The sequence below is a fragment of the Dipodomys merriami genome, unplaced genomic scaffold, assembly GCF_024711535.1.
Source record: "Dipodomys merriami isolate MVZ:Mamm:240054 unplaced genomic scaffold, mDipMer1.0.p SCAF_2, whole genome shotgun sequence".
In the NCBI taxonomy this organism is placed as follows: domain Eukaryota; kingdom Metazoa; phylum Chordata; class Mammalia; order Rodentia; family Heteromyidae; genus Dipodomys; species Dipodomys merriami.
Window position 1 is genome coordinate 70,451,315 of NW_027203381.1, and position 25,146 is coordinate 70,476,460.

A 25,146-nucleotide genomic window follows, 5' to 3' on the forward strand; every position below is an offset into this window, starting at 1 on the left:
TTCATTGATACTTTTTTCTTCTCAGTTTGCTCTTGAGTCCATCCAGAAAATTTATTTCTGTTATTGTGCTCTTTAACTGCAACTAAGTTTTTTTGTTCTCTTTCATGGTTTATGGTTCATGGTTTATGATGTTTCCTTTTTCATTTGTTTGAACTCAGGGCCTGGGCTCTATCTCTTACCTTTTTCCGCTCAAGTCTGGCACTCTACTACTTGAGCTATACCTCCACTTTTAGCATTTTTGGTGGTTAACTGGAGATGAGAGTCTCATAGACTTTCTCTGCCCAGGCTTGCTTAGAACTGAAATCCTCAGATTTCAGACTCCTGAGTAGTTACGATTACAGGTATGAGCCACTGCTCTTGGCTTGATAGTTTTTAAGGTCATAAGACATTGATATTTTGTCTTTATTTTGCTAAGCATATTTATAAGGGCTGCTTTCATGTCTTTGTTTGCTAAATCTAACTTTTGTTTTTTGGCCAGTCCTGGGGCTTGAACTCAGGGCCTGGGCTTCTTTTGCTCAAGACTAACACCCTACCACTTGAGCCACAGACCACTTCAGGTGTTTTCTGCTTATGTGGTACTGAGGGATTGAACCCAGGGCTTCATGCATGCTAGGCAAGCATTCTACCACTAAGCCACACTCCCAGCCCAGTTGATGTTTATTTTTTTCTAAGTCTGAATGGTTTCTTTGCAAGTCATGTAATTTTTGGTTGTAAACTAGACAATGCATGTGATATATTGCAGCAGCTCTTGATTCTGAGGTATATTTTAAGTTTTATTTTATATTGTTTTTGTTTATGTAAACTGCCTGGGTTTAGCTGTGGAATCCATCTCCCCCATGGTGGATGAATATGGCTATTGGTGTCTTCAGTCAGGTTTTTTGTTTTGTTTTGGTCGTGAGGCTTGAATGCTGGGTGTGGGTGCTGTCCCTCAGCTCTTGGGTTCAAGGCTAGCGCTCTGCCACTTGAGTCAAGGTCCCATTTCTGGTTTTCTGGTGCTTTATTAGAGATAAGAGTCTCACAGGCTTTCCTGCCGGGGCTGGCTTTGAACTGCAATTCTCAGATCTCAGCCTCCTGAGTAGTTAGGATTACAGGCGTGAGCCACCGGCACCCAGATGTTTGTTTAATTCTCATGAATAAAATTCTTTTATCTCAGCTCTCTAGAAGGTGGCCCCATGTGTGTCCATATTTCATAGACTTTTTCTGTTTTCTGTGGGTGTGGGGGTGGGTTGGGAAGCACAAAGTTCTGGGCAGTCCTCTGGTTTCCTAGACTTCAGTTTCTTGTCAGATTTCATAGGTATCACCAGTCATGAGCATTGTTTGCTGGTCATGCAGTCAACTATGGTAAGGTTATCTGGTCCTTCAATAGCTTTCTCATTTCCAGGATCTCCCTATTACATTTCTGACCAGACTACTGCTCACTCTAGCTAGGTTCACAACTTAGACTAGCAAAGCAAAGAATTAAGAATGTTCTCCCACACACTTTCTACCTTGCTTAGCATATTCATTTGATAAAGCTAGTCATTCCTCCTACCCTGTTGTGTATGGACAAACCTGATTGTTTCTCACCTGAGGAAGTTGGACAGTAGCCTAGGCAGCCAGCCTGAGAGCTCAGGGTTCTTAGCCTCAGCTCCAGCTATTTTTAAAAAGCAAATGTATTTCAACTTGTCTTCATCTGTTAAATTTCTGGAGACTCCGTTTTGTTTTGTTTTTTCTTCTATTTTGTCTTGTTTTGTTCTTATTCAGGGAAGAGGTTTCCTGACCTGTTCACACTGCCATAGCTTGCAGTCACTTTGGTTCATTCTGTCTGGAGCATGATTCATTCTCTCTCACTCGCACTCTTTTTTTCTCTCCTTCCTGCTTTCCCCTCTCACTGTCTCTTTTTCTCTTTATTATTCTTCCGGTACCCTCACTATCTCCCACTCCCCAACTATCTGATTAAATACAAGGCTTTGCTCACACTAGGTAAGCCTTTATGACTCACCTACATCCCTAGCCCCTACATGGTGATCTTTTAAGATATAACAAGAAGCCGGGTACTAGTGGCTCACGCCTGTAATCCTAGCTACTCAGGAGGCTGAGATCTGAGGATCATGGTTCAAAGCCAGCCAAGATCGATACCCCCCCAAAAAAAAGTAACAAGAAATAAAGATGATGTGGAAAATTTAGTTGGTAGAGTTACGTTTCTAAGAAATAAGCCCAAACCAAACAACAAACAAGTATGTACACAATTGTCACAGTTACATTGTATATGACTTGGATCACAGTAAAGCAGCTAAGCAAATTATAACATCAACATGATGAAATACCATGTAGACTGTAAACACAATTCTGTGCAACATACATCTTCAGTTTCTACATGTTAATTAGAATGATTTATTCTTCTAAAACTATGGAGTGGATTTTTTTTGGGGGGGGGGCTGGGCCTAGGTGCTGTCCTTCAGCTCTTCAGCTCAAGGTTAACACTACCACTTGAGCCACAGTACCACTTCCAGTTTTCTGAGTGGTTTATTGGAGATAAGAGTCTCATGGACTTTCTTGCCCAGGCTGGCTTTGAACCAGGATCCTCAGATCCCAGTAGCTAGGATTACTGGCATGAGCCACTGGCGCCTGGCTATGGAGAAGATTTTTGGAAATGGTTTGATATTGATTTTAAGTAATTTGTATAAAATTACTTAAATTCAGCCAGGAGCTGATGGCTCATTCCTGTAATTCTAGCTACTTAGGAGGCTGAGATTGAGGATCAAGATTCAAAGCCAACCAGGGAAAAAATGTTCATGAGACTCTTAACTTCAGTTAACCAGCAAAAAGCAGGAAGTGGGGTATGGCTCAAGTAGTAGAGTGCCAGTCTTGAGGAAAAAAAACCAAATAGAGTGCAAGGCCCTGAGTTTAAGCCCCAGTACAGGCACAAAAAAAAAAAAAAAACAATTAAATCATTATTTTAAAATGGATGTAGTTTGATTATTCCTCCTTCATGCTTGAAATATTTATATCTGCACATGTTTTGTTACCATAAAATTTCTTACCTGAATTTTAAATCAATAATATGCATTGTGTTTATTGTTATAAGTGATGCCTGGCTTTATTTATTTATTGGTTGTTTTGTAACTATGGGCTTCATAACGTGAATTGCTCCTGATTGTTACTAGTTTCTAGCATATGAAATTATCCCCTTCCCTAACAGGTGTGTAAGACATGCTTCTTCTAGCAAAATCCTTCAAGAGAAAACAGTTCCTTCAGTCAGTTTGTAAGAGTATTGGAACTATAACAACTCAGAATTATGAATAATCGCCAGCCCCTGTTGTACCTATGCAACATCATTAAGGAACCATTTATGAATTCTTCCTTCCATATCTAAAAGTGCATTGGTTGCCTGAAAGACAAACACTACTGCTTCTTCTGAAGTTTCTCTGGTAACACACACACACACACACACACACACACACACACACACACACACACACACACACACACACACACACACACACACACACACACAAGGTACAATAGAGATGCTCCTCTGATTTTGATGGAGTTATGTCCTAATAAACCCTTTGCAAACTGAAGGTATGCCAAATTGACAATGTCAATTACTGGTCACTATAGCATAGCAACAGAGGACCTGTGAAGGTCAGTTATTTGTCCTCATGATTGTGGGTGACTGAGAGCTGTGGCTTTCTGCCACTGCCCAGCATCACGACACATGGTGCTAGCCTGAGAAAAGATCAGAATCCACACTAAGAGGTACAGTGTCTATTCAATGTACCTTCATAAACTAGGAAAACCTAAGTGGAAACATCCGAAAATCAGGGACCATCTTGTATATTGATCAAAGTTGTAAAAGGGTTAACCTAATATTTGAGGAATCTCAGAGAGGCAAAATACAAGTTTTTAGCCAATAGTGTTTTTTTTTGGGGGGGGGGTTAGGGTCCAGTTGTGGGGCCTGAACTCTGGGCCTGGGCGCTGTCCCTCAGCTCTTCAGCTCAAGGCTAGTGCTCTACCACTTGAGTCACAGCGCCACTTCTGGCTTTTTTCTTTTTGCTTATGTGGTGCTGAGGAATCAAACCCAGGGCCTCATGCATGCAAGGCAAGCGCTCTACCACTGAGCCACCTTCCCAGCCCCACCAATAGTGTTCTTAACAACCAAAAGAGTAACTCTTTTATTATGACTCTTATGAAAAAAATGAATCACCGACTGAGTATATTAAACTTACAAAATTTGGTCAATGGTAATAATAACAGAATTCCTTCTTTGTTTTTTTTGAAAATAAAGTCATAGAACCATTTATTCACACTAGTCATAAATCTCAGCAGGTTTTATTTTAATCCTATCTACAGTTAGCATTTAGGAATATAAAACTTGATACTTGCCCTCCAGATTAGGATTTACAACAAGCTAAGTATCATAGCTAGGAACATAAGATGAAGGTAAATATCTGTTAAGAGGATGAAGACTTCTTTGGAGCACTGGGAAGGTGGCTCAGTGGTAGAGTGCTTGCCTTGCATGCATGAGGCCCTGGGTTTGATTCCTCAGCATCACAAAAGCAGAAAAAGCAGGAAATGGTGCTGTGGCTCCAAGTTGTAGCCTTGAGCTGAAGAGCTGAAAGACACAGTGCCCAGGCCCAGAGTTCAGGCCCCACAATCGACAAAGAAAAAAAAAAAAAAAAGACTTCTTTGGAGGTACAGGTTCATTTATTCATTCAGTCATGTAGATGAACATCTCCTACATTCCAGGCACTGTTTTAGAGGAATATGCTGAACAAAAGAGGAATATAAGAGATCTTTTCTGTCATGGGGCTTACATTCTAGCAGAAGAAAATACATAAGAAATAAGAAAATAGGAAGTTGCACTGTAGCTTAAGTGGTAGAGTGCTGGACTTGAGTGAAAAAAACTCAGAGACAGCACCCAGCCCTGAGTTCAAGCCCCATGACCTACAGAAATTGTTTTGAAAAGAAAGAAGAAAATATATACTGTAATTTCTGTTAGGTTATTATTATGGAGAGTTATATAGCAGGGCAATGGGCTAGAGACCAGAGTTGGGTAAGAGGTTATACTGTTTCCCACTAGGGAGATAATGTTTCAATAGAGAACTGAATTTTATGAAGCAGTTAGCCTTGCAAAGAAATAGAGTCCTAGGGAGAGTAAATGGCACAGTTTGGAAATGGTTTGGCAATTTCAAGAACGGTTGAGGTTCAGCGATACTGGAAAGCAGCAAGCCATGGAGAAAAAGGTAGGAGAGGAGTCCAGGGAGGAAAGTCAAGCGAGAAGGAAGCCATTGTGAGAAGCATGGAAGTTTCTACATGAGGCCACAGTGTCATCAGATTAGACTTCAAGATTATGAGCAAAACAAGTATAGTAGCGTAAGCCTGCATGCCTAGCACAGGAGGCTGAGGTAGGAGGCCTATGGGTTCCAGGCCAACTTTGTTGGGGATATATTAATGAGGGTATGCTAAACTACTATAATTTTTAAAATAGGGTGGTTCAAACATAATATAAATTTATTTTTCACTTCTATTAACAGTCCAGAAAGTGTTCCAGCTGGGGGGGGGGGGGGAATTTTCTTCCATTCATTGATTCAGAGAACCACGATCCTTCCTTCCCTTCCTTCCCTCCCTCCCTCCTGCCTTCCCTCCATTCCTTCCTTCCTTTTTTCCTTCCCTCCTTCCTTCCTTTTTTCCTTTCCTTGCTCCCTCCTTTCTTCCTTTCTTTTTTGTAGTACTGGGCTTAAGCTCAGGGCTTCATGCTCTCATTGGACTTTCTTGCTCATGACTTGAGCCATGCTTCCAGTCTGGCATTTTTGCTGGTTATTTAGAGATGGAGTCTCATGAACTTTTCTTCCCAGACTGGATTTGAACCACAATCTCCAGATCTCAGCCTCCTGAGTAGCTTCTAGGTGTGAGCCACTAGTACCTAGCTAAGCAGTCTCCTTTCATAATTCCCTAGGACACTTGCCTTGGGCAATGTCAAGGAAGAGTTATAAAGTTCAGAGTTCAGGCGGAGGAAATGGAAAGAGCCTAAAGAAGAGGCACATATTCTCCTAAAGATCGTGTTTAGTTCTAGGGATTGAATCCAGGGCCTTCAACATAATAAGCAAGTGCTATGTCACTGAGCTACATCCCCAACACAAATGAATTTTTTAAAAGTTTTTTAAAAAAGGAAAAGGAGGAGAGGGGCTGGGAAGGTGGCTCAGTGGTAGAGCGCTTGCCTTGCCTGCCTGAGGCCTTGGGTTCGATTCCTCAGCACCACATAAGCAAAAAGAAAAAAGCCGGAAGTGGCACTGCAGCTCAAGTGGTAGAGCGCTAGCCTTGAGCTGAAGAGCTGAGGGACAACGCCCAGGCCCAGAGTTCAGGTCTCATGACCGGACCAAAAAAAAAAAAGGAAAAGGAAAAGGAGGCCAAGCGCTGGTGGCTCACACCTGTAATCCTAGCTATGCAGGAGGCTGAGATCTGAAGATCATAATTCAAACCCAACCAGAGCAGGAAAGTCTGGGAGACTCTTATCTTCAATTAACCACCAGAAAACCAGAAGTGGTGCTGTGGCTCAAGTGGCAGAGTGCTCACCTTGAGCTGAATAGCTCAGGGACAGTGCCCAAACCCAGAGTTAAAGCCCTACAACCAACTCCCCCCAAAAAAAACTAAAAGGAAAAGGAGGTGACAAGCTGAGAGTAGATTACTTAAACAGTCACAATTTAGGACATATGAAGCTACTGGTAATAAGTGCCCTCAGATGTGGCAATAGGAGTGGATTGTCAAGGTGAGTGAAAGAAAAGATTGTTGGAGAGCAGGGCCTTGGGTGGGCTCTTCATATAAAGTTAACAATAATGGTGATGAGGTGGTGATAGAAAAATGGCAAATTAGAGGCCAGCATCTTTACCAGTGGAGCCAAGAGTAAGTAGGAAGTTGGTAAAGGACTTCTTAATGGGCTGTGTGTTAAGACTGTCTGTTACTATGACAGGAATCATTTGCTTTGGCTCATAGTTTCAGAGGTTTTATTCTATAGTTCTTGGCTCCATTGCTTCTGGGCCACGGAACATCATGGTGATACATGGTGATAGGAAGATGTGGTGGAGGTTTCTTACCTCATGGTGGACAGGAAGCAGAGGGAGGAAAAAAGAGAGGAAGGGGAAGTGCACATGATACATTCTTCAAAGGCACACCCATAGTGATGTACTTTCTCCAGCCAGTTCCCACTCAGAGTTGAAGACCTCTTCAAATTGTGAATCCATCAGTGAGTTCACCCATTCATGAAGTCAGAGCCCCCAGTACATGAGCTTTGGGGATATTTTCATATTTATATGTAATAGTTAGGGTGTGAAATAGTCTGATGGCTTTGTGCTTCAGAAAGGTTAGGTGAAAAAGTCACAGTGACCAGAGAAGACAGAGGACATAGACTAGAAATACATAGCAAGGGCCAGCTGCAGGCCAAGCTCTAGATTCAAGACCAATATTGGATGTTGCCTTAGAAGTATATAACCCAGTAGACATGGAAATACATAAATAGACATAGAACTACAAATAACAATAAGTGATATGAAAGAAAGGAGATGGGCACAAGGAAATATTAACTATAGCACTTAGATTTTTGTGGTAGGAACAATTTTTATGATAAAGTGATAATAAGCTGAGACTTGGGGACTGAATAGAAGTTAAGCAAATAGAAGGCTGGAGGATCTCAGCTGGATTCCAGGGTCCAACCTATCAGAAACAGATGAAGTTGGGAAGAAGATACTGTATAAGACAGGATCAGGACCCCGAAGAAGTGGAAAAAGCTGAGCAGAGGAGTTGGTGTAATTCATTGTAGTTTGACTGAAACAAGTCTTTGGTACTAGAGAGGAGAGAGTTAAGCTGTCAGCACTATTTCCTGAGCAACACACTGTGACAGTTGAATGTTGAAATGATATGTAAACTTACAGCAAAGTTAAACCAACATACCATTTGTTTTAATCACCACAGTGGTGTTTGTGGCGATTAGACCGTATTGTCAAACAATCTATGTGTATTTTCATGGTTAGATGGAGCATGTCTGGAATCAGGGGTAAACTGAGAAAGCAGAGACTAATAAAACATGACACGCTTTGAGATGCTGTGATGTGCTGAAATTATTGAAGAGCATGCATATGTTTGCAGCCAGATCTTGTTTTTCCCCTCCCTCAGCCTTTTCAGCTGCTGAAGGGAGAAATCAGAGTAGCATTTCTCTCCCCCTCTCCCTCCTTCATTAGCATCTGGTCTATACTTGAGATGAGGCTAATCTGAACTGCCCTTCAGAGTTAGATGATGATTAAAAACTACCTTGCAGTAGACAAAAACCAGGTTGGGCCTTTTGTTCTGGTGGTCACACCTGGGGCCATGAACACAGGCTAATTCCACCATTCTTCTCCCTTTCATATGAAAAAGGGGGAGATCTGAACATCTAGTTCCTACAAACAACAGATCTGACAGATGGACCATGGACTTTCAAGGAACTTCATCTCTACTCTGCTCTTTCTTTTCAGATCCCTAGCTGGTGGAAGGCCACAAACCCTTTGTTTTTCCTTCAGTGACACCAAGCGCTAAGAATTGTCTTTAGGCTGAATTACAAAATTCAGAGAGAGGAGCTAATGGGTGTTTGCTCATAAAAACAGAAGAAAGTTGATAGTAAATTGATAATCAAAGCTTTGACTAATTTATTTTTTAGATTTCTTCCTGAAATCCAGACTTCAGGAACAAGAGATCCAGAGGAGATCAACTTCTTTCTACACTAGAATATGCAACCCCTGGGTCTCTCTGTTAGGGGTGAGTAACTTCATCTCAACCTCAGTTGTCATTAAGATATAATTCAAGTGTTGTTATGAGTGATTTGATGAGGAAGAGGGCTTAAATAAAAGAAATGTGATTGATTTGCCTGCTGGATAAGAATTTAAATGAGACAACATCTGTTAAAATTAACATTTAATAAACCTCTTATTGTAATCTTACTTATTTCTTAAGTAATTGTATCTGATAACCTTTGGGTTACCAAATTTCATGCTAATCTGTTGCTTATAGAAGAGAATTTGCTAAGCACATAGGCTAAATTATCTGCTTATTAGATACTTTGTTGGTGGTGATGGTGGTGGTAGTGGTGGTTATGGGGCTTGAACTCAGGGCTTGGGTGCTGTCCCTGAGCTTTTTTGCTCAAGGTTAGTGCTCTACTACCTTAAGCCACAGCTTTACTTCTGATTTTTGGGTGGTTAATTGGAGCAATAGTCTCACAGACTTGCCTGCCTAAGCTGGCTATGAACTGTGATCCTCAGATCTCAGTGTCCTCTTGAGTAGTTAGGATTATAAGTATGAGCCATTATACCTGCTGTTAAGTAGTTTTGGTTAAAGTTACTTGCAGAGAATGTCTTACTAAATACATGCTTACATGAGGTTTATGATTGAACTTCAGTTATACAGACCTTAACACAGAGTAGAAGTTGAGGAGAGATATTTTGTTTTTTAAGGCCATAGTCTTCTATCATGTTTACCTTGTGGGAAACCATTAGGTGACTTGTGCGTCCTATGTGTTTCCACAGGCTGTTGGGTCCCTTCTCATCATGTTTGTGACTCAGTGGGTTTATACCCTGATCAGCATGGGTGTTGCTGCCATTGTGTATTTCTACATTGGCCAAGCCAGTCCAGGGCTTCACCTTGGTAAGTGGCTGAACAATTTTTCCATCATTTCCTTTTATCTCTGTCTTTTTTTTGAATTTTTTTTGTTTTGAACACCATATAAGTGCCAATGATGACAGAGGTATGAATCACATTTTTAAGTAGCTCATATGCTAAGAAGAGAAATATAATATACACCTAAATAGTTATAAATGAAAAATAACAGGTTATCATAAGGTTGTAAGACATCTAGTAGTAAAATGAATGACAACAATAGCACAGGGCCAAGAGGGAAGAAAAATATGGTTGAAATGAACTATACTACTTTAAGTTTCTAATTATATTTGTGAAATAATGTATTACTTGAAGGTAGATTATGATCAATTTAAGATTTATAGAATGTAAACCCTAACATAACCACTAAAGGACATAGTGAAGAATTATAGCCAATAAGCCAATCAAAGAAATTAAGTGAAAGAAAAAAAAAATACTCCAACCAAAATAAGGTAGAAAAAGAGTAAAAATAATAATGGATATTTGGAACAAACACAAAACAAATAGAGGCAGGCCATAGTGGTATGTAATTCTAGCCTTGGAAAATGGAGGCAGAAGGATCATGTGTTTGACACTAGCTTAAACTACACAATGAGTTTTAGATCAGCTGGCCTACACACAGCAAGTCCTTGTCTGAAACACATACAGAAACACACGTACATGACAGAGGGATGGGGGAGAAGGAAAGGTGAGTTGCTATTGTTGTTCCTTTTGTTTTGATATATAGCCCACACTGACCATGAATGTGCAGTCCAACTGCCTTGGACCACCAAAGCAAGTCAGACTAAAAGGAATATGTCATTATGCTAGATAAAGAAAGATGGCTATATGAACCTCACCATATCAGATTTAATATAGGTAGTAAAATCACACCCAGCTAAATGGCAAAGTTTATCAGGTAACCCATCAGGCACCAGTGGCTCACATCTGTGATCCTCGTTACTCAGGAGGCTGAGTTCTGAAGATCACTGTTTGAAGCCAACCTGAGCAAGAAAGTCCACGAGACTCTTATCTCCAGTTAACCCCCCTCCCACACACATACACACAAACACACACAAGTATAATCCAACTACCTGTTGCCTACAAGAAATCTCCTTAATTCAACAAATTTATTTATTTTTACAGTCCTGAGGGTCAAACCCAGGGTCTTGTGCATGCTAGGAAAGCTTTCTAACTCTGAGCTACATACTAGCCCAATAAAGTTTTATTTATTTGTTTGTTTGTTTATTTATTTATTGTCAGTCATGGGGCTTGAACTCTGGGCTTGGGTGCTGTCCCTGCTCTCTTCTGCTCAAGGCGAGCACTCTACCTCTTGAGCTACAGTGCCACTTTTGGTTTTCTAGCGGTATATTGGAGATAAGAGTCTCACGGAGGGGCTGGGAAGGTGGCTTAGTGGTAGAGTGCTTGCCTTGCATGCATGAGCCCTGGGTTTGATTCCTCAACACCACATAAGCAGAAAAAAACTGGAAGTGGCACTATGACTCAAGTGGTAGAGCACTATCCTTGACCTGAAGAGCTGAGGGACAGTGCCCAAGCCCAGAGTTCAAGCCCCAGGACTGACAAAAAAAAAAAAAAAAAGAGTCTCATGGACCTGCCTGCCCAGGCTGGCTTTGAACCGTGATCCTCAGATCTCAGCACCCTTCAATAAAGTTCTTTTAAAAATATAAACACATAAACAGTTTTTTAAAAAAAGAATTTTAAAAACATATACCAAACTAGCACCAATTAGAAGAAAGCTAGAGTGGCTGTTTTGTTTTGTTTTGTTTTCCATCCTGAGGCTTGAACTCGGGGTATGGGTGAAGTTCCTGAGCTTCTTTGGGCTCAAGGATAGTGCTCTGTCACTTGAGCCACAGCACCACTTCCAGCTTGTTCTGAGTAGTTTATTGGAAATAAGGGTCTCACAAACTTTCCTGCCACAGCTAACTTTGAACCTTGATCCTCAGATCTTAGCCTCCTGAGTAGCTAGGATTACAGATGTGAGCCACTGGTGCCTGGCTTGGTTGCATTAACATAGAACAGACTTAAGAGAAATCTTCAGATAAAGAGAATCATTTTATATAGATGAAGTGAAAAATTCATTAACAGAAGTGAAAAATTCATCAAGAAGACTACAAAATATTAACACATACTTAAAAACAGAGCTCTGAAATACTTGATGCAAATTCTGAGAAAACTGCAAAATGAAATAGAAAAGTTTATTATCACAGCCAGAGATTTCAAGGCCTATGTCCCAATAGTAGATACAAGGATGAATAAAACCAGTAAGGCTATGCAAGACTTGAACAACACTATCAGCAAGCAAGCAAGCCTGGCCTAGATGATATTTATAGAACACTGTCCCCAACAACAGCAGAATATATTCTTTAAAGTAATATAGGAAAATTTACAGCATTTTTTAAAGTTTCAATAAGTTCAAAAGTATTCATGTCAATTGAAAAATAAAACAGTTCTCTGACCCAAGAGGGAGATAATTAGAAATAAGTAACAGAAAAATATTGAAAAATCCCAGATATAGAAGCTAAAGAACTAGGCAACCAAGAACACTAAATGAACTACAAAAACTGAATAACTGGTTGGGCACCGGTAGCTCACACCTGTAATCCTAGCTACTCAGGAGGCTGATATCTGAGAATCATCGTTCAAAGCCAGCCCGGGTAGGAAACTCTTATTTCCAATAAACCACCAGAAAACTGGAAGTGGCGCTGTGGCTCAAGTGGTAGAGCGCTAGCCTTGAGCTGAAGAGCTGAGGGACAGCGCTCAGGCCCCATGACTGACCAAAAAAAAAACCAAAAAAAAAAAACCTGAGTAACCCATGTTTCAGTGAAAGAAGTTAAATTACAAGTTATTTTTACACGAATGAAAATGAAAATGAAATGTATCAAAATTGTGAGATGCAGCTAACTCAGCATCAAATGTTTAAATTATCAAAGAAAGTTCTCAAATCAATGGTCCCAGCTTTAAACTTAAGATTCTACAAAAAGAAGTACAAATTAAACCCAAAAAGGAAGCAAAAACAAAGTAAAGGTCAGAATAGAAATTAATAAAATAGAAAATAGAAAAAAATGAGAATGTCAGGTCAGGTCCTGGCGGCACATGACTGTAATCCTAGCTATTCAAGATTTGAGGATCACGGTTCAAAGCCAGCCCAGGCAGGAAAGTCTGTGAGACTCTTATTTCCAATTAATCACCAGAAAACCAGAAGTGGACTGTGGCTCAAGTGGTAGAGCCCCAGCCTTGAGCTAGAGAGAGATGGTGTCCATGCCCAGAGTTGAAGCCCCACGATTGAGAAAGAGAGAGAAATTGGAGAGAGAGGGGGAAAGGGAGGGAGAGAGAGAAAGAGAGAGAGAGGGTGGGAAGGAGAGAGAGAATGCTAATGGGGGAAAAATAGTATCATAGTTTTTATGGAAAAAAATTGGCAAAATAACAATAGGCAAATTGAGTGTGGTTAGGATGAATAGTAGGAATAATTCTGGCACACTCTGAACTAGAGGGATGATCTCTATTTGTCCAGTCCTCATATGATTTAGACCAGGGAGAATATTGGTTTGGTGTGTGAGAATTTTTTTTTTTCAGGTAAGGGGTAGGTTTATTCAGTAGACGTGCTGGGACCAGGCCAGGTTGGCACTCCATGCAGCTGGGAAAGGCCTGGGAAAGAGCTGGGAAAGAGGTGGTGTATGAGAATTTGAAAGAGAATGAAGTTGTGAATATTGTGTCTGGATTATCAGGTCAATGTATTGATATACATTGATGCTGTTCATTGAAGGCATGCCCTTGGATAAGTTGTTTGCTATATCTGGGAATTACTTAGACTCTCTAGAATCAAGGCCTGAAATGTCAGAGCATCAAGAATACAGAAAATAGTAAAATAATAGTCACTGTACTGCTTAGTCTCTTTTCTGGTGTTTCTGAGTAATTTATAAGCAACATGTTTATGTGACTATTAAGTCTGGAGGCAGTAAAGGGTTGCCTGTAACCAGGGCCTTTCTACTGCATCAACACAGGGAAGAAGGCATCATATGGTAGAGGGAAAGGAGAAAGGAGAAGAGAGAGGGAGAAAGAGGAACAGAAAGGAGAAGGAAAAAGGGAGAGGTAAGAAGAGAGAAGGAAAGAAGAGAGTTGACCTCATCCTTTTGTTTGTTTGTTTTTGGTCGGTCATGGGGCTTGAACTCTGGGCGTGGGTGCTGTCCCTGAGCTCTTCAGCTCAAGGTGAATGCTCTGCCACTTGAGCCACAGTGCCACTTCTGGTTTTCTGGTGGTTTGTTGGAGATAAGAATCCACAAACTTTCCAGCCTGGGCTGGATTTGAACTGCGATTGTTAGATCTCAGCCTCCTGAGTAGTTAGGATTACAGGCATGAGCCACCTGTTCGCAGCTAACCTCATCCTTTGATCAGAAACTCACTCCAGTGGTAACTGACCCACTCCTAGGATAACAGCATTAATTCCTTCATGAGGGATTAATGATTTAAAAATCTCTGCCTTGAATATTGTTACATTGTGGATTAAGTTCTCAACACATGAATTTTAGGAACACATTCAAACCAGAGCACATACATCATTTATTGTATATTTTTCTCCAAAGTAGAGCTGTTTTAAAAATACATTAAAGAACCAAGTTGAGAAAGTTCTATGGTGCTTCCACTTAAAATCGTTTCAAGTCTAAATTATATTAAACAGAACAATCATAAGTATACTAGAATTAGAACCAGCTTGATGTATATATTTGAAGGAAATCTACTTCAATACATAAAGCTACATGAATTGAAAATAATGGTTTAGGAAAATAGTAATCTAGGAGGAAGTCCTTCTACCAGCTAGTTTCATGGGTTGAATGTATTTTAATTGATACAGTGATTACATCAATGTTTATTTCTGAGGTTTTGTAAGGAATAATCTGATTTTTAAGAAATTTAAATGTTTCCCAGAAACCTAGTCCCAGAAAATAAGAAATCAAATTTCAGACCAATGTTCATCTAAGATTTAGATAATTTAGAATCTAAATAGAATTAGTCAGTAAAAATGTTACATTTTAATGTACATTTTACTTTCTGATTTCTGACAGATTGATTCTCTAAATATATTAGAAATCTTTTCTTTGCTATTGCAGATACTAATACAAATATAAAATTCATGTCCCCTTTAACAATAGGAACCTTGGATGAAATTGAGTAAACATGTCAGCTGTATACACTTGTTGTTTAGCCAAGATGCTAGCATCAACTTCTTTAATACTATTTGCTTCATATGTTGAATATGATCAAATCATTTTCTTTTTTTTTTTTTCAGTCCTGGGGCTTGAACTCAGGGTCTTGGCACTGTCTTGAGTTTCTTTTGCTCAAGGCTAGCACTCTGCCACTTGAGCCACAGCAGCACTTCTCTGTCTTTTTCAGTTTACATGGTACTAATGAATTGAACCCAGGGCTTCATGCATGCTAGGCAAGCATTCTACCACTAAGCCACATTCCCAGCCTTATTTATTTATTTATTTCTCCACTCAAGTGTCTACTACTTGAGCTATAGCTCTACTTTGCTGGGGTTTTTTTTTTTTTTTGCCAGTCATGGGGCTTGAACTCTGGACCTGGGCACTGTTTCTCACCTCTTCAGCTCAAGGCTAGTGCTCTACCACTTGAGCCCACAGCACCACTTCCAGCTTTTTCTGTTTATGTAGTACTGAGGAATCAAACCCACGTCCTCATGCATGCATGGCAAGCACTCTACCACTGAGCCACCTTCCCAGCCTCTACTTGCTGCTTTTTGCTGGTTAATTGGAGAGAGGAATTTTACAGTCTTTCCTGCCTGGACTAGCTTCTAATTTTGATCTTCAGATCTCAGCCTCCTGAGTAGCTAAGAATACAGGAATGAATCAATACCCAATTCCAATCAGTTTTTTAAGCTATATGTGTGTATAATTTAGAGAAAATATTTTCTAAAATTATATTTATTTTTTTCTTTTTTTTTAATATTATTTTATTTTATTTGAGAACATACTGTACAGAGGGGCTACAATTACATGGGCAGGATAATGCATACATTTCTTACCAAGCATTGCAGCCTCCTCCTTTGTTTACCCTTCACCTCCCTTCCCAGCCTCCCTCCTATATTTATTTTTTTCTAAAGCTATTGTGTGAGGTGGGTTTATTTTAGAAGATATGGGTTTTTTAAATTAATAAATTCTATTCAAATCAGCAAGTCTGATATTAGGATTGTTTGGCCAGTATAAACAACAACCTCATTTTAAACTTCAGCTCCAACATTTCTACATGTTGAACTATTTGGTTGGCTTAATACTGTTGCAAACTTACTTTCTGTGAGGTTTATTTACAAGGATGAAAAAAGCCACGTTCCTCCTCTCAGAGCCTGTGGTCCAGTGTCCAGTGGAGGATTTAATACTATGTGTTCAATACAGTTGTGAATCTAAGAATTAATACCATCAAATTATTTTGAATTCTTAAGATAGAAGTCTTTTCTTTATACTTTATTCAGTCACGTTCTTGAGATTTTTGGAATGAAAATTTTTTTGGCTGGGCGCTGGTAGCTCATTATTCTAGTCTATAATTCTAGTTACTCAGGAGGCTGAGTTCTAAGAACTGAAGTTCAGAGCCAGCCCAGACAGACAAATCCATGAGGGTCTTATTTCCAAAAACAAACAAACAAACAGTAAAGCCATGTGCCAGTGGCTCATGCCTGTAATCACAGCCAGCCTGGGTGGGAAACTCCCTGAGACTCTTTTTTTTTTTTTTTTTTTTCCGCCCTGATACTCTTATCTCCAATTAACCACCAGAAAACCAGAAGTGACACTGTGGCTCAAGTGGTAGAGTGCTTGCCTTGAGCTAAAGAGCTAAGGGACAGTGCCCAGGCACAGAGTTCAAGTCCCACGACCACCACCACCAACAATAACAACAAAGCAGTAAAATAATGAAAGTGAAATCATGGCTCAAACAGTAGTAGTGTACCACAGCAAGAGCTCGAGGCCTTGAGTTCAGGTCCTTGTACTGGCAAATTAAATAAACAGTTTTGGGGAACTACAAATGGATACAAGGTACTTGGAATATCACAAGGGAATATCACAATGAATATTGTTTCATTACACTGGAACATTTAAAAAAATGTGTATTCTTTGTGTGTATGTGTGTGCATGCACATGTGTGTGTTACTTGGGTGTGTGCTAAGTTCATACACTTGCCCTATCCTAACTGCAATTCTGGGTGCCTATGTAGAGCCTTCATAAACATTTATTCTTATGTCCCTTCTTCAGGATCAGCTTCCAACTTCAGCTTTTTCCAATGGATGAAGTCTCTTCTGATCCCTTCCTGCAGGTTTGTGCCAACCTGGTGCAGGTTCCCATATGGATGAGTGTCCTAGAGTCCTGGGAAGTGTGGAGGAGTGCCATTCCCAGATAGCCTTGGGCCTCAACTGTGGTGTGGGAACTTACAAGGGAAAACTTCCTGGAAGCTCATTTTTTGCTCTTTACTGCCTTCCACCACACCCCTGCCCAGCTTTAGTTCATCAAAGCTTCTTCTGGCTCATTTCTGCTTCCTTTCTTGTCCTTAGTCATCATGAGTGAGGCTTTATGTAGAATCTGATTGCTCCAGTCCCAGGTCAAGAGCGTCACCAGCCTAAGACACATTAATGTCAATACCTAATCATATGCAAGGTTAAGGCCCCATGAAATGTAAGACCAGAACCAATTCTTCTGTCTCAAGTTAGAGGAAGTTGACATCACTGCATTGGCATCAGTGCAGAGGCTAAGTACAGAAATAAAATAGAAACCCTGGAAGATTGCTGTGGAATGTCCGTGTTCAAATACACAGAGAGCCTCACAGAGAAGGCAGTACTTCATGTGGCCCTAGTCTTTCCTCCTTCTTCTCTCTTTTCTTTCTTTTCTTTTTCTTTCTTTTCTTCTTTCCTTTCTTCTTTTCTTTTTCTTTCTTTTTTCTTTCTTTTCTTCTCTCTCTCCCTTCCTCCCTTCCTCCCTTCCTCCCTCCCTCTCTTCCTTCCTTCCTTCCTTCCTTCTTCCCTCCCTCCCTCCCTCCCTCTTTCCCTCCCACCATCTCTTTCTTTCATTCATTCTTTCTCTGCAATACTGGAGTTTGAATTCTGGACCTCATATTTGCTAAACAGATATTTTACCCTTGAGCCACACCTCTGGCCATGTTTTGGCACTGTTGGTTTGGTGTTTTTGAGATAAGGTCTTACTTCCTGTCTGGAAATGCACCTAAGCTGAGATCCACCAATTTTAGGCTTTCCATCATAGCTAAGATAACAGGTGTTCACCACCAATCTCTGTGATGATGTCTTGTGAATTTTTCTGCCCAGGCTGGTCTCAAACCATGATCCTCCCAATCTCAGCCTCCCAAGTAGCCAGGTATGAACCACTGGTACACTTCTTTAACTCTTAAGGCTTTGGGATTCTGGAGAATTACTCATACTATTGTCCTTTCAACATCAATGAAGTGCCAAAGCTTCAGGCTGGGCAGATCCAGGCAGAATCCAACCAAGGGTTTATTTGGTTTTATTCTGTTGGTTTGCTTTTTAAAACTCTAGCTGTCTTGTTTGCACTTGTCAAAACTTTCATCTATTATATCCAGACATTGCTATGACACCCTTTTCCAATGATTTCAGGTGTCAGTTTAGAATCCTTTTCCCTCTCATATTGTATGGTTGCTTCCCCCGCCCCCCAGTCTTGGGGCTTGAACTCAGGACCTGGGCACTGTCCTGGAGCTGCTTTTGCTCAAGACTAGCACTCTACTACTTGAGCCACAGCACCACTTCCGGCTTTTTCTGTTCATGTGGTACTCAAGAATCAAACCCAGGGCTTCATGCATGCTAGAGAAGCACTCTATTACTAAGCCACATCCCCAGCCCTCTCCCCCCCTCATATTTTAAATTGTGATAAAATACACATAACATAAAATGTGTGTCATAAAATGTGTGTCTTTAGGTATCTGTTTAGTGGTATTAAGTGCAATCACATACCACTCATCTCCAGAACCTTTGTATTTTCTCAAGCTGAAACTCTATCCTTATTAAATAACAATTCTCCATTCTGTACAGCACTGCTAATCTGCTAATGTGTTCAAGTTGGTATAAGAAAACAAAGTCTGGAACCTGGAATGATGAAGAAGAATTAGCAGAGCTGCAGAAACCTATAGGGAAGGAGTTGGAGAGCTGAGGGCCAGGAATGCGCTGTGGCATGGGAGGAGAACTCCTTTCCTGTTGTCTGCTTTGGCTAGGTAGGGGTGGCCTCTCTGCCTGTCATTCTGGCTGAGGACTGAGGCTAGTGGTCCCCATCAAACTACTCCTGAGGGAAAGTAGACTTTACTTGGAAATATATTCCGTAGAAGATGACTGTAATTTTTGAGCTGAAAATAGAATATGGTGATATTTGGAGGTATCTGGTTTGCAAGAACATCTTTAGTCATTTCTGGCTACGCAATCTAAAAATAGGCCTTGGTTGGCCACTGTTCTTTCCTTGGTACCTGAGTTCCTGGGATTTCACCTCCAGATTCATTGTAGTGCTATGTAGAAGGAAGACTAGAGTAGGATGAGAACATTCTTAGGCAAGACAAGACCTTCAGTTGCAACGAAATTAGTCCACACTGCTCACAGTACAATATCCGGCTCTGAGCTAATGGAGTAGGTGGTAGAGCCTTGGCTAAGTCGGCATCGAACTTGCTTCTTACTTTATGATGCTTTATCAGGAGGAGAAAGAACCAGCTTATGGTGACTCGTTTTAGAAACCCTAGCTTTCTTTTCTGTCTTGTAGTGTTGAGATTTTACCCCCACAGTAGCTCCAAATGTCCTTCAAAACCAAGGGAAGATAAGGTAGTAATGCGTTTGAGCAGAACATTTGTCCTATATATGTCCTGTTACATGTGCAGCTGACAGTTACTAAGTGACCTTAACCCTTCTCAAGGCTTTCTTTCCTGAAGCCCTAGAAATTCCCAGAGGAAAATTCTTAAGCCATGGTAGAAAATGAAATACTGTATATCATTTCCCTGAAATCAGAGGGTATATGATCTCACCTATTAAAAAAAAATTAAACCCAAGTTGGTGGGATATACCTACAATCCTAGCACTTAAGCTGAAGCAGGGAATTCTAGGCTATCCTGGCAGACACAGGAAGACCTGTCTCAACCCTACTCCTTGAATCAGTGTTAATGCTTCCTCCCCAAAAAAGCATTGGTAAAAAAACATATATGTTAACCAGGCATGGTTGGCTCATGCTTGTAATCCTAATTACTCCAAGAGGCTGAGATCTGAGGATCATGGTCTGAAGCTAGCCTGGGCAGGAAAGTCCTTGAGACTCTTCCGTACATAATTAACCACCAAAAAGCTGGAAGTGGAGCTGTGGCTCTAGTGATACAGTGCTAGTCTTGAGTAAAAAAGCTCAAGGATAGCACCCAGACTCTGAGTTCAAGCCCCAGGACTGGCACAAACAAAAACTGGCACAAAAACAAAACAAAACAACAACAAAAATATGCTGATTGATTGGTATGGGAGTTTGGTCATTTCACTTTTTGAAAGCTCAACCCATATAGCAGTAAATTCCATTTTTAGGACTCTCAATCTAAGTAATTTAGGTATAGTCTCAACAAATGGCCATATTACCTGAGACATGTGATCCAAACTTCAATATAGACAGACATTTTTCAGTAAATCACTTGAAGTTCCTGTTTTAGAAACTTTTTATTAACACAGTTGTACCATTAGATTTCTACTTTTTTACAACTTTCAAATATACTCCTGATTCAAACAACTAAACCTTAGTATGAGCACAATAGCTGGTTTTGATGGTGGTGGAGTTACTGGGGTTTGAACTCATACTTGCTCAGCAGGTACTCTACCTCTTGAGCTGCTGTGTCAGCCCTTTCTGTGTTGGACATCTTCTAGATGGGGTCTTGCTTTATACCCAGGTAGCCTGGATTGTGATCCTCTTATAAGTGCTTGCCTTTGTGTCTGGAATGACAGGTGCTCACCACTGTACCCAGCCATTGATCAAGATGGAACCTTGCAAATTTTATACTCAGGCTGGCCTTCAACTACCCTCTCCAATCTCTGCCCTCTAAGTAGCTAGGATTGCAGGCTTGAGTCACTGATAACTGATTCTCTTCAAGATTTTAAGAGGCAACCCATGCCTCAGAGAAAGACTTAAGGACAAGACATAAGCTGTAGGCCTGGAAGGGATCTGAGAAAGTGAGGCACTGGAGATGAAGGTTTTCTGGAAGCCACTTACTGCATTAATGAGGGACAGGTCTGGGAACAGATCTATCTTCTTTCTGTAGCTTCCTTGGGTGTTGGCCTGAGCTTTCCTTATTCCAATGTGACTCATGTATCCCTAATATTTGTCTTTACCAGTGTATTCCAGTCATGTGCAGAGACTGCAGGGACAATGGAATCTATACTGGGACTCACTCTTTGTCTTAAGGCTACTTTAGCATCCAAAGGGTTTGCACTTTTCCTCTTAGCTACTTGCTAAGTAAATCTTAACTCTCTAGAAATCATTCCTCATTCAACTTGCTTTCCAATGAATCATGTGTGCGTGTGTGCATGCGTGTGTATGCACGCACCCGTGTGTACCAGTACTGGGGATTGAACTTTGCACTCTTCTCAATTCTCCAACTTCATTCTGTTTATTTCATTTGACCAAAAAGGCAAAGCCACACCATAAAGCCCCCAAATAATGCCATTTGAAAGGGAAAAACTCCCTTTTGTGGGTATCTCCTATCATGAGGTACAGTTTTATAGTTTTCTACTTCTCTCTCCTTGCCTTGATACTCTGTTTCTCCCATTCTGAGATCACAGACTTTGGCACATGTAGGTCTCAGTAATTGATTCCCGATTTTAACAAGCACCTGTGGCACGGGTGCGATGATGTGTGTCCAGAGCCGACCGGCATCCACTGTTGAGCCCTTCTTGTCCTGTCTCACTGAAGGAGTGTGCGGGCCCCCCGGGAGCAGATCATCTTGGCACCGTCCCTGGCCAGGGTTGACATGGAGATGACTCAGCTCACCCAGGAGAACACAGACTTCGCGGCCCGGGACCGCTACCACCACGCCTCCTTCGTGAGTCGGGAACAGCTGATGTCTCCTTTCTGATGCTGCCCTGGGCACAGTGGAGGAAGCAATTCACAGAAGCTTTGGTGGCAGCTTTGACTCGATAGGAACCTCCACAGCCCATTAGGCAGCAGAAATTGTCTCTGGTTTTCAGTGCCATGTCCAACCCTAGGAAGGCAGCATTCCAACTTCTTCCACGTGGCACTCCACCTGGGACATCAGGATGATCACACATAGCGAACCAGAGCCAGATTGCTTGGGCAGAGGCACACAATAAATGCTTTGTTTTCATTTTATTGTATTGTTAATTGTGTAATTCACTCACATAGTTCCAAGCCCCAAAGTATTACCACATAGAGAGTGAATAGCCCTCTCCCATCTCTGCTCAGTGTTCGTCTCTGCTGTAGTTTCACAGGTGACTCATTCATGGGTCTAGTCTTACTTTTTCTTTTTCTTTTTCTTTTTTTTTTGTGTGCCAATCCTGGGGCTTAAACTCAGGGCCTGGGTGCTGTCCTTGAGCTTTTGTGCTCAAGGCTAGCACTCTATCACTTGAGCCATAGCTCCACTTCCAGCTTCTTGGTGGTTAATTGAAGGTAAGAGGCTCACCAACTTAACTTCCTGGGCTAGCTTTAAACTGCGATCCTCAGCCTCCTGAGTAGCTAGGATTATAGGCATGAGCCACAAGTACCCAGTTGGCATTTCTTTATGAATATATATATATATATATATATATATATATATATATATAACATGGAATCTTACTGTTCCTTTCATATATACAGTGGTCACCTATTATATGTATGTTCTACACTTTTCTTTCTTAAATATCTTGGAGTCATTTCCATAACAGTATGTCCAGTTTCCTCCTTGTATGGATGTACCATGATCTGTTTCACCATTTCTACCATGATGGGCATCACAAAGATCACAAAGATCTTTGCTATTATAGTCAGTTCTGCAATATACATGTGTGCAGTTGTAAATTGTATCTTTAGGAGTAATTTCCCAAAGTGGAATCACAGGATCAAAGGATGCAGCTATTGATTGTTTTTAAAGCTATTATTGTTTCAGGAAGTTATTATTGTTGTTGTTGTTGTTTAAATCACTAAAACCCTGTTACTGTGAGTTGCCTAATGGTGAACTCAGGTTCTCTAACTCTGACTCCTTGAAGACCTCTGCAGCTATTTGTGGCATGAATGGCATGAGGGGACAGGGTTCTTGGTTCTTCTGTGAGCATGGCCTGACATTCATTACAAGCATCCAGTACTGGGGATGGAAAATGGCTTCCCTCATAAATTCAGCTTCTAGTCTAAGTTGGGTTTTACCACTGGGCCAGGGAGCAATGGGCTGATTGGTTACTTCTGCATCTTCCTTCTATTGCAGCGCTTCTCTTAAGGTGATGTGCTCACATCATCTGGGACACGTATATAAATTGCCTCACCACTGGGTATCTTAAAGTTTGGGATGAACAGGTGCCACAGGTAATTCAATGCTGGGCATCATTGGACCACATTTGTAAAACACTGATTTGCTAGATGGTAGGGTTTAGAATGACAGAGTCATGGTAAGGAGTCAACTAGATCATAACCTTCAGGAAAACAAGGACACACTTGATTATTCAGGACCTAGCTCCCGTTAATTAACAGATTTCTGGGTATCAGACACAATTTAAAGAACTCAAACTTTGAGCTGGCAATAGGCATGTGGGAAATAGAAATACCACAAGAACATAATCTGAGTTGGATGTGGTGGTACATACCTCCGGAGGCTGAGGCAGAAGGATCACGAGTTCAATGCCATCTTGGCCAGTTTGAACAACAGGGATATGCTGTCTCAAAATAATAAACAAGGCAGACTGTATTCATGAAAGGCCGAGGACATTGTTTTCATATTTTTGGCAGTACAGGGTTTGAACACAGGGCCTTCTACTCATGAGACCAGCATTCTACTACCAGAACCACACCCTCAAGCCTTGTTATGTTTTGAAACAAATTATCTCTATGTAGCACAGCCTGTTGTGGAGCTCAAGCCCTATATGCAGTAAAGTGAGTAGCTCACAGGTCTGGTGTGGGGACAGATGCTTAAAGATGCTGAATCTTTAATGAAGTTCAGAAGTCTTTAGTTCATCCCAACCAGATTGTAAAAATATACTGTTAATCAGGCCTTAGCCCGAGTCCCCCAGAAAGCAGATGCTTATAGGCTACCATTTTGGTGATGACTGGGCGTGAGAAGACAGGAATCAAGGCTGGGGGAATAAGCAGTCAAGGCCCCACCAACAGTTGGGACAGACAGGATACAAGGTGATAAATTAAGAGATTTTATATGCAGTCCATATATTGACAAAGGTCAGTGGTAAATGCAAGCCATCAGGAAAACAAAACATGTCACCGGATCACTCAGATGGGGCTTATATATCTAAAGGCTGCCTCCCAAACATCAGCCCGGTCAATGAATGTGACAGTGAGACTAGAAACAGTACCTAAGTTAGACACAGATTTCTGGCCTAAAAGTTTACCAGAGAGAAAATGACCAGCATGTTTGTCACCTGGATCACAAAACAAAGGTATTCAATGTCTTTCCACTTGGGGGCCCTGAATTGAAATAAACGTGGCCCACTTTCTGGCCAATCAAATAAGCCTTCTCACTTAAAAAACAAATCCTCATGATTCGGCTCAAATACAACCTAGTTTAGACATGCGCACATGGATGTTTCTGCTTTCCTTGGTACTAGAGTAGGTAGAGGGCAGGCCAGCGTGGAGATTACCTCTGCTGAGGTGAGAAGTGGGGAGGGGCTAAGGAGCCAGCCCAGATCCCCAGATGGTCTGGGGCTGGTCATTTGAGGTTCTTGAAGCCCTACTTCGTGCCAAGCACCAGCCATACCACTATCTTATGGAGTAGGCTGTGGGAGAGATAAGAAGGAAAGAAATAGAACACACTGTCCGATGTATTATATTCAGATTGCTGCTATGACAAATTACTATAAATTCAGTGGCTTAAACACAAAATGTATTCTCTTGCAGTTGCAGAGTTCAGAGGCCCAAAATGGGACCCAAAATCAAGGCATCCGCAGGGCTGGATTACTTCTGGGAGCTCCAGTGGGAGTTGGCTTCTATGTTTTATCCAACTTCTAGAAGCTGCCAGTGTGCCTGGTCATGGCATCATTTATGAGTGAGCACATTCACACCAGCCTCTGCTTCTCCTTCACCACTCCCTTGACTCTCCAGCCCCTACCCCCTAGCTTTTAGGAGCTCTTAGGATTTGGTTGGACCATGTCAGTCACACTCTCATAGGTGCTGGGGATGAGGAGCCAGGCACCTTTGGGGGCATTGCGTTCCTGCATCCTTGATTTAGAGGCACAGTTTCAAGAGAAAGAATGGTGCTGCATACCAGAAGTGGCTGGAGCATAAATCAAAAGCATTCAGCAGGCAG

General features: G+C 41.2%; 1 protein-coding gene across 2 annotated transcripts in view; it reads left to right on the forward strand.

Moving 5' to 3' along the window:
- Slc12a8 (solute carrier family 12 member 8) overlaps positions 1-22,013 on the forward strand; it is a 131,740-nt gene extending 109,727 nt beyond the window's left edge. For both annotated transcript variants that reach the window (XM_070028713.1, XM_070028714.1), the window contains exons 11-14: positions 8,672-8,769; positions 9,534-9,651; positions 16,917-16,977; positions 21,597-22,013. In XM_070028713.1, coding sequence (XP_069884814.1) covers positions 8,672-8,769; positions 9,534-9,651; positions 16,917-16,977; positions 21,597-21,759 — 440 coding nt within the window. In that variant the 3' untranslated portion in view covers positions 21,760-22,013. The remainder of the gene's footprint in view (positions 1-8,671; positions 8,770-9,533; positions 9,652-16,916; positions 16,978-21,596) is intronic.
- The last annotated feature ends 3,133 nt before the right edge of the window (positions 22,014-25,146 follow it).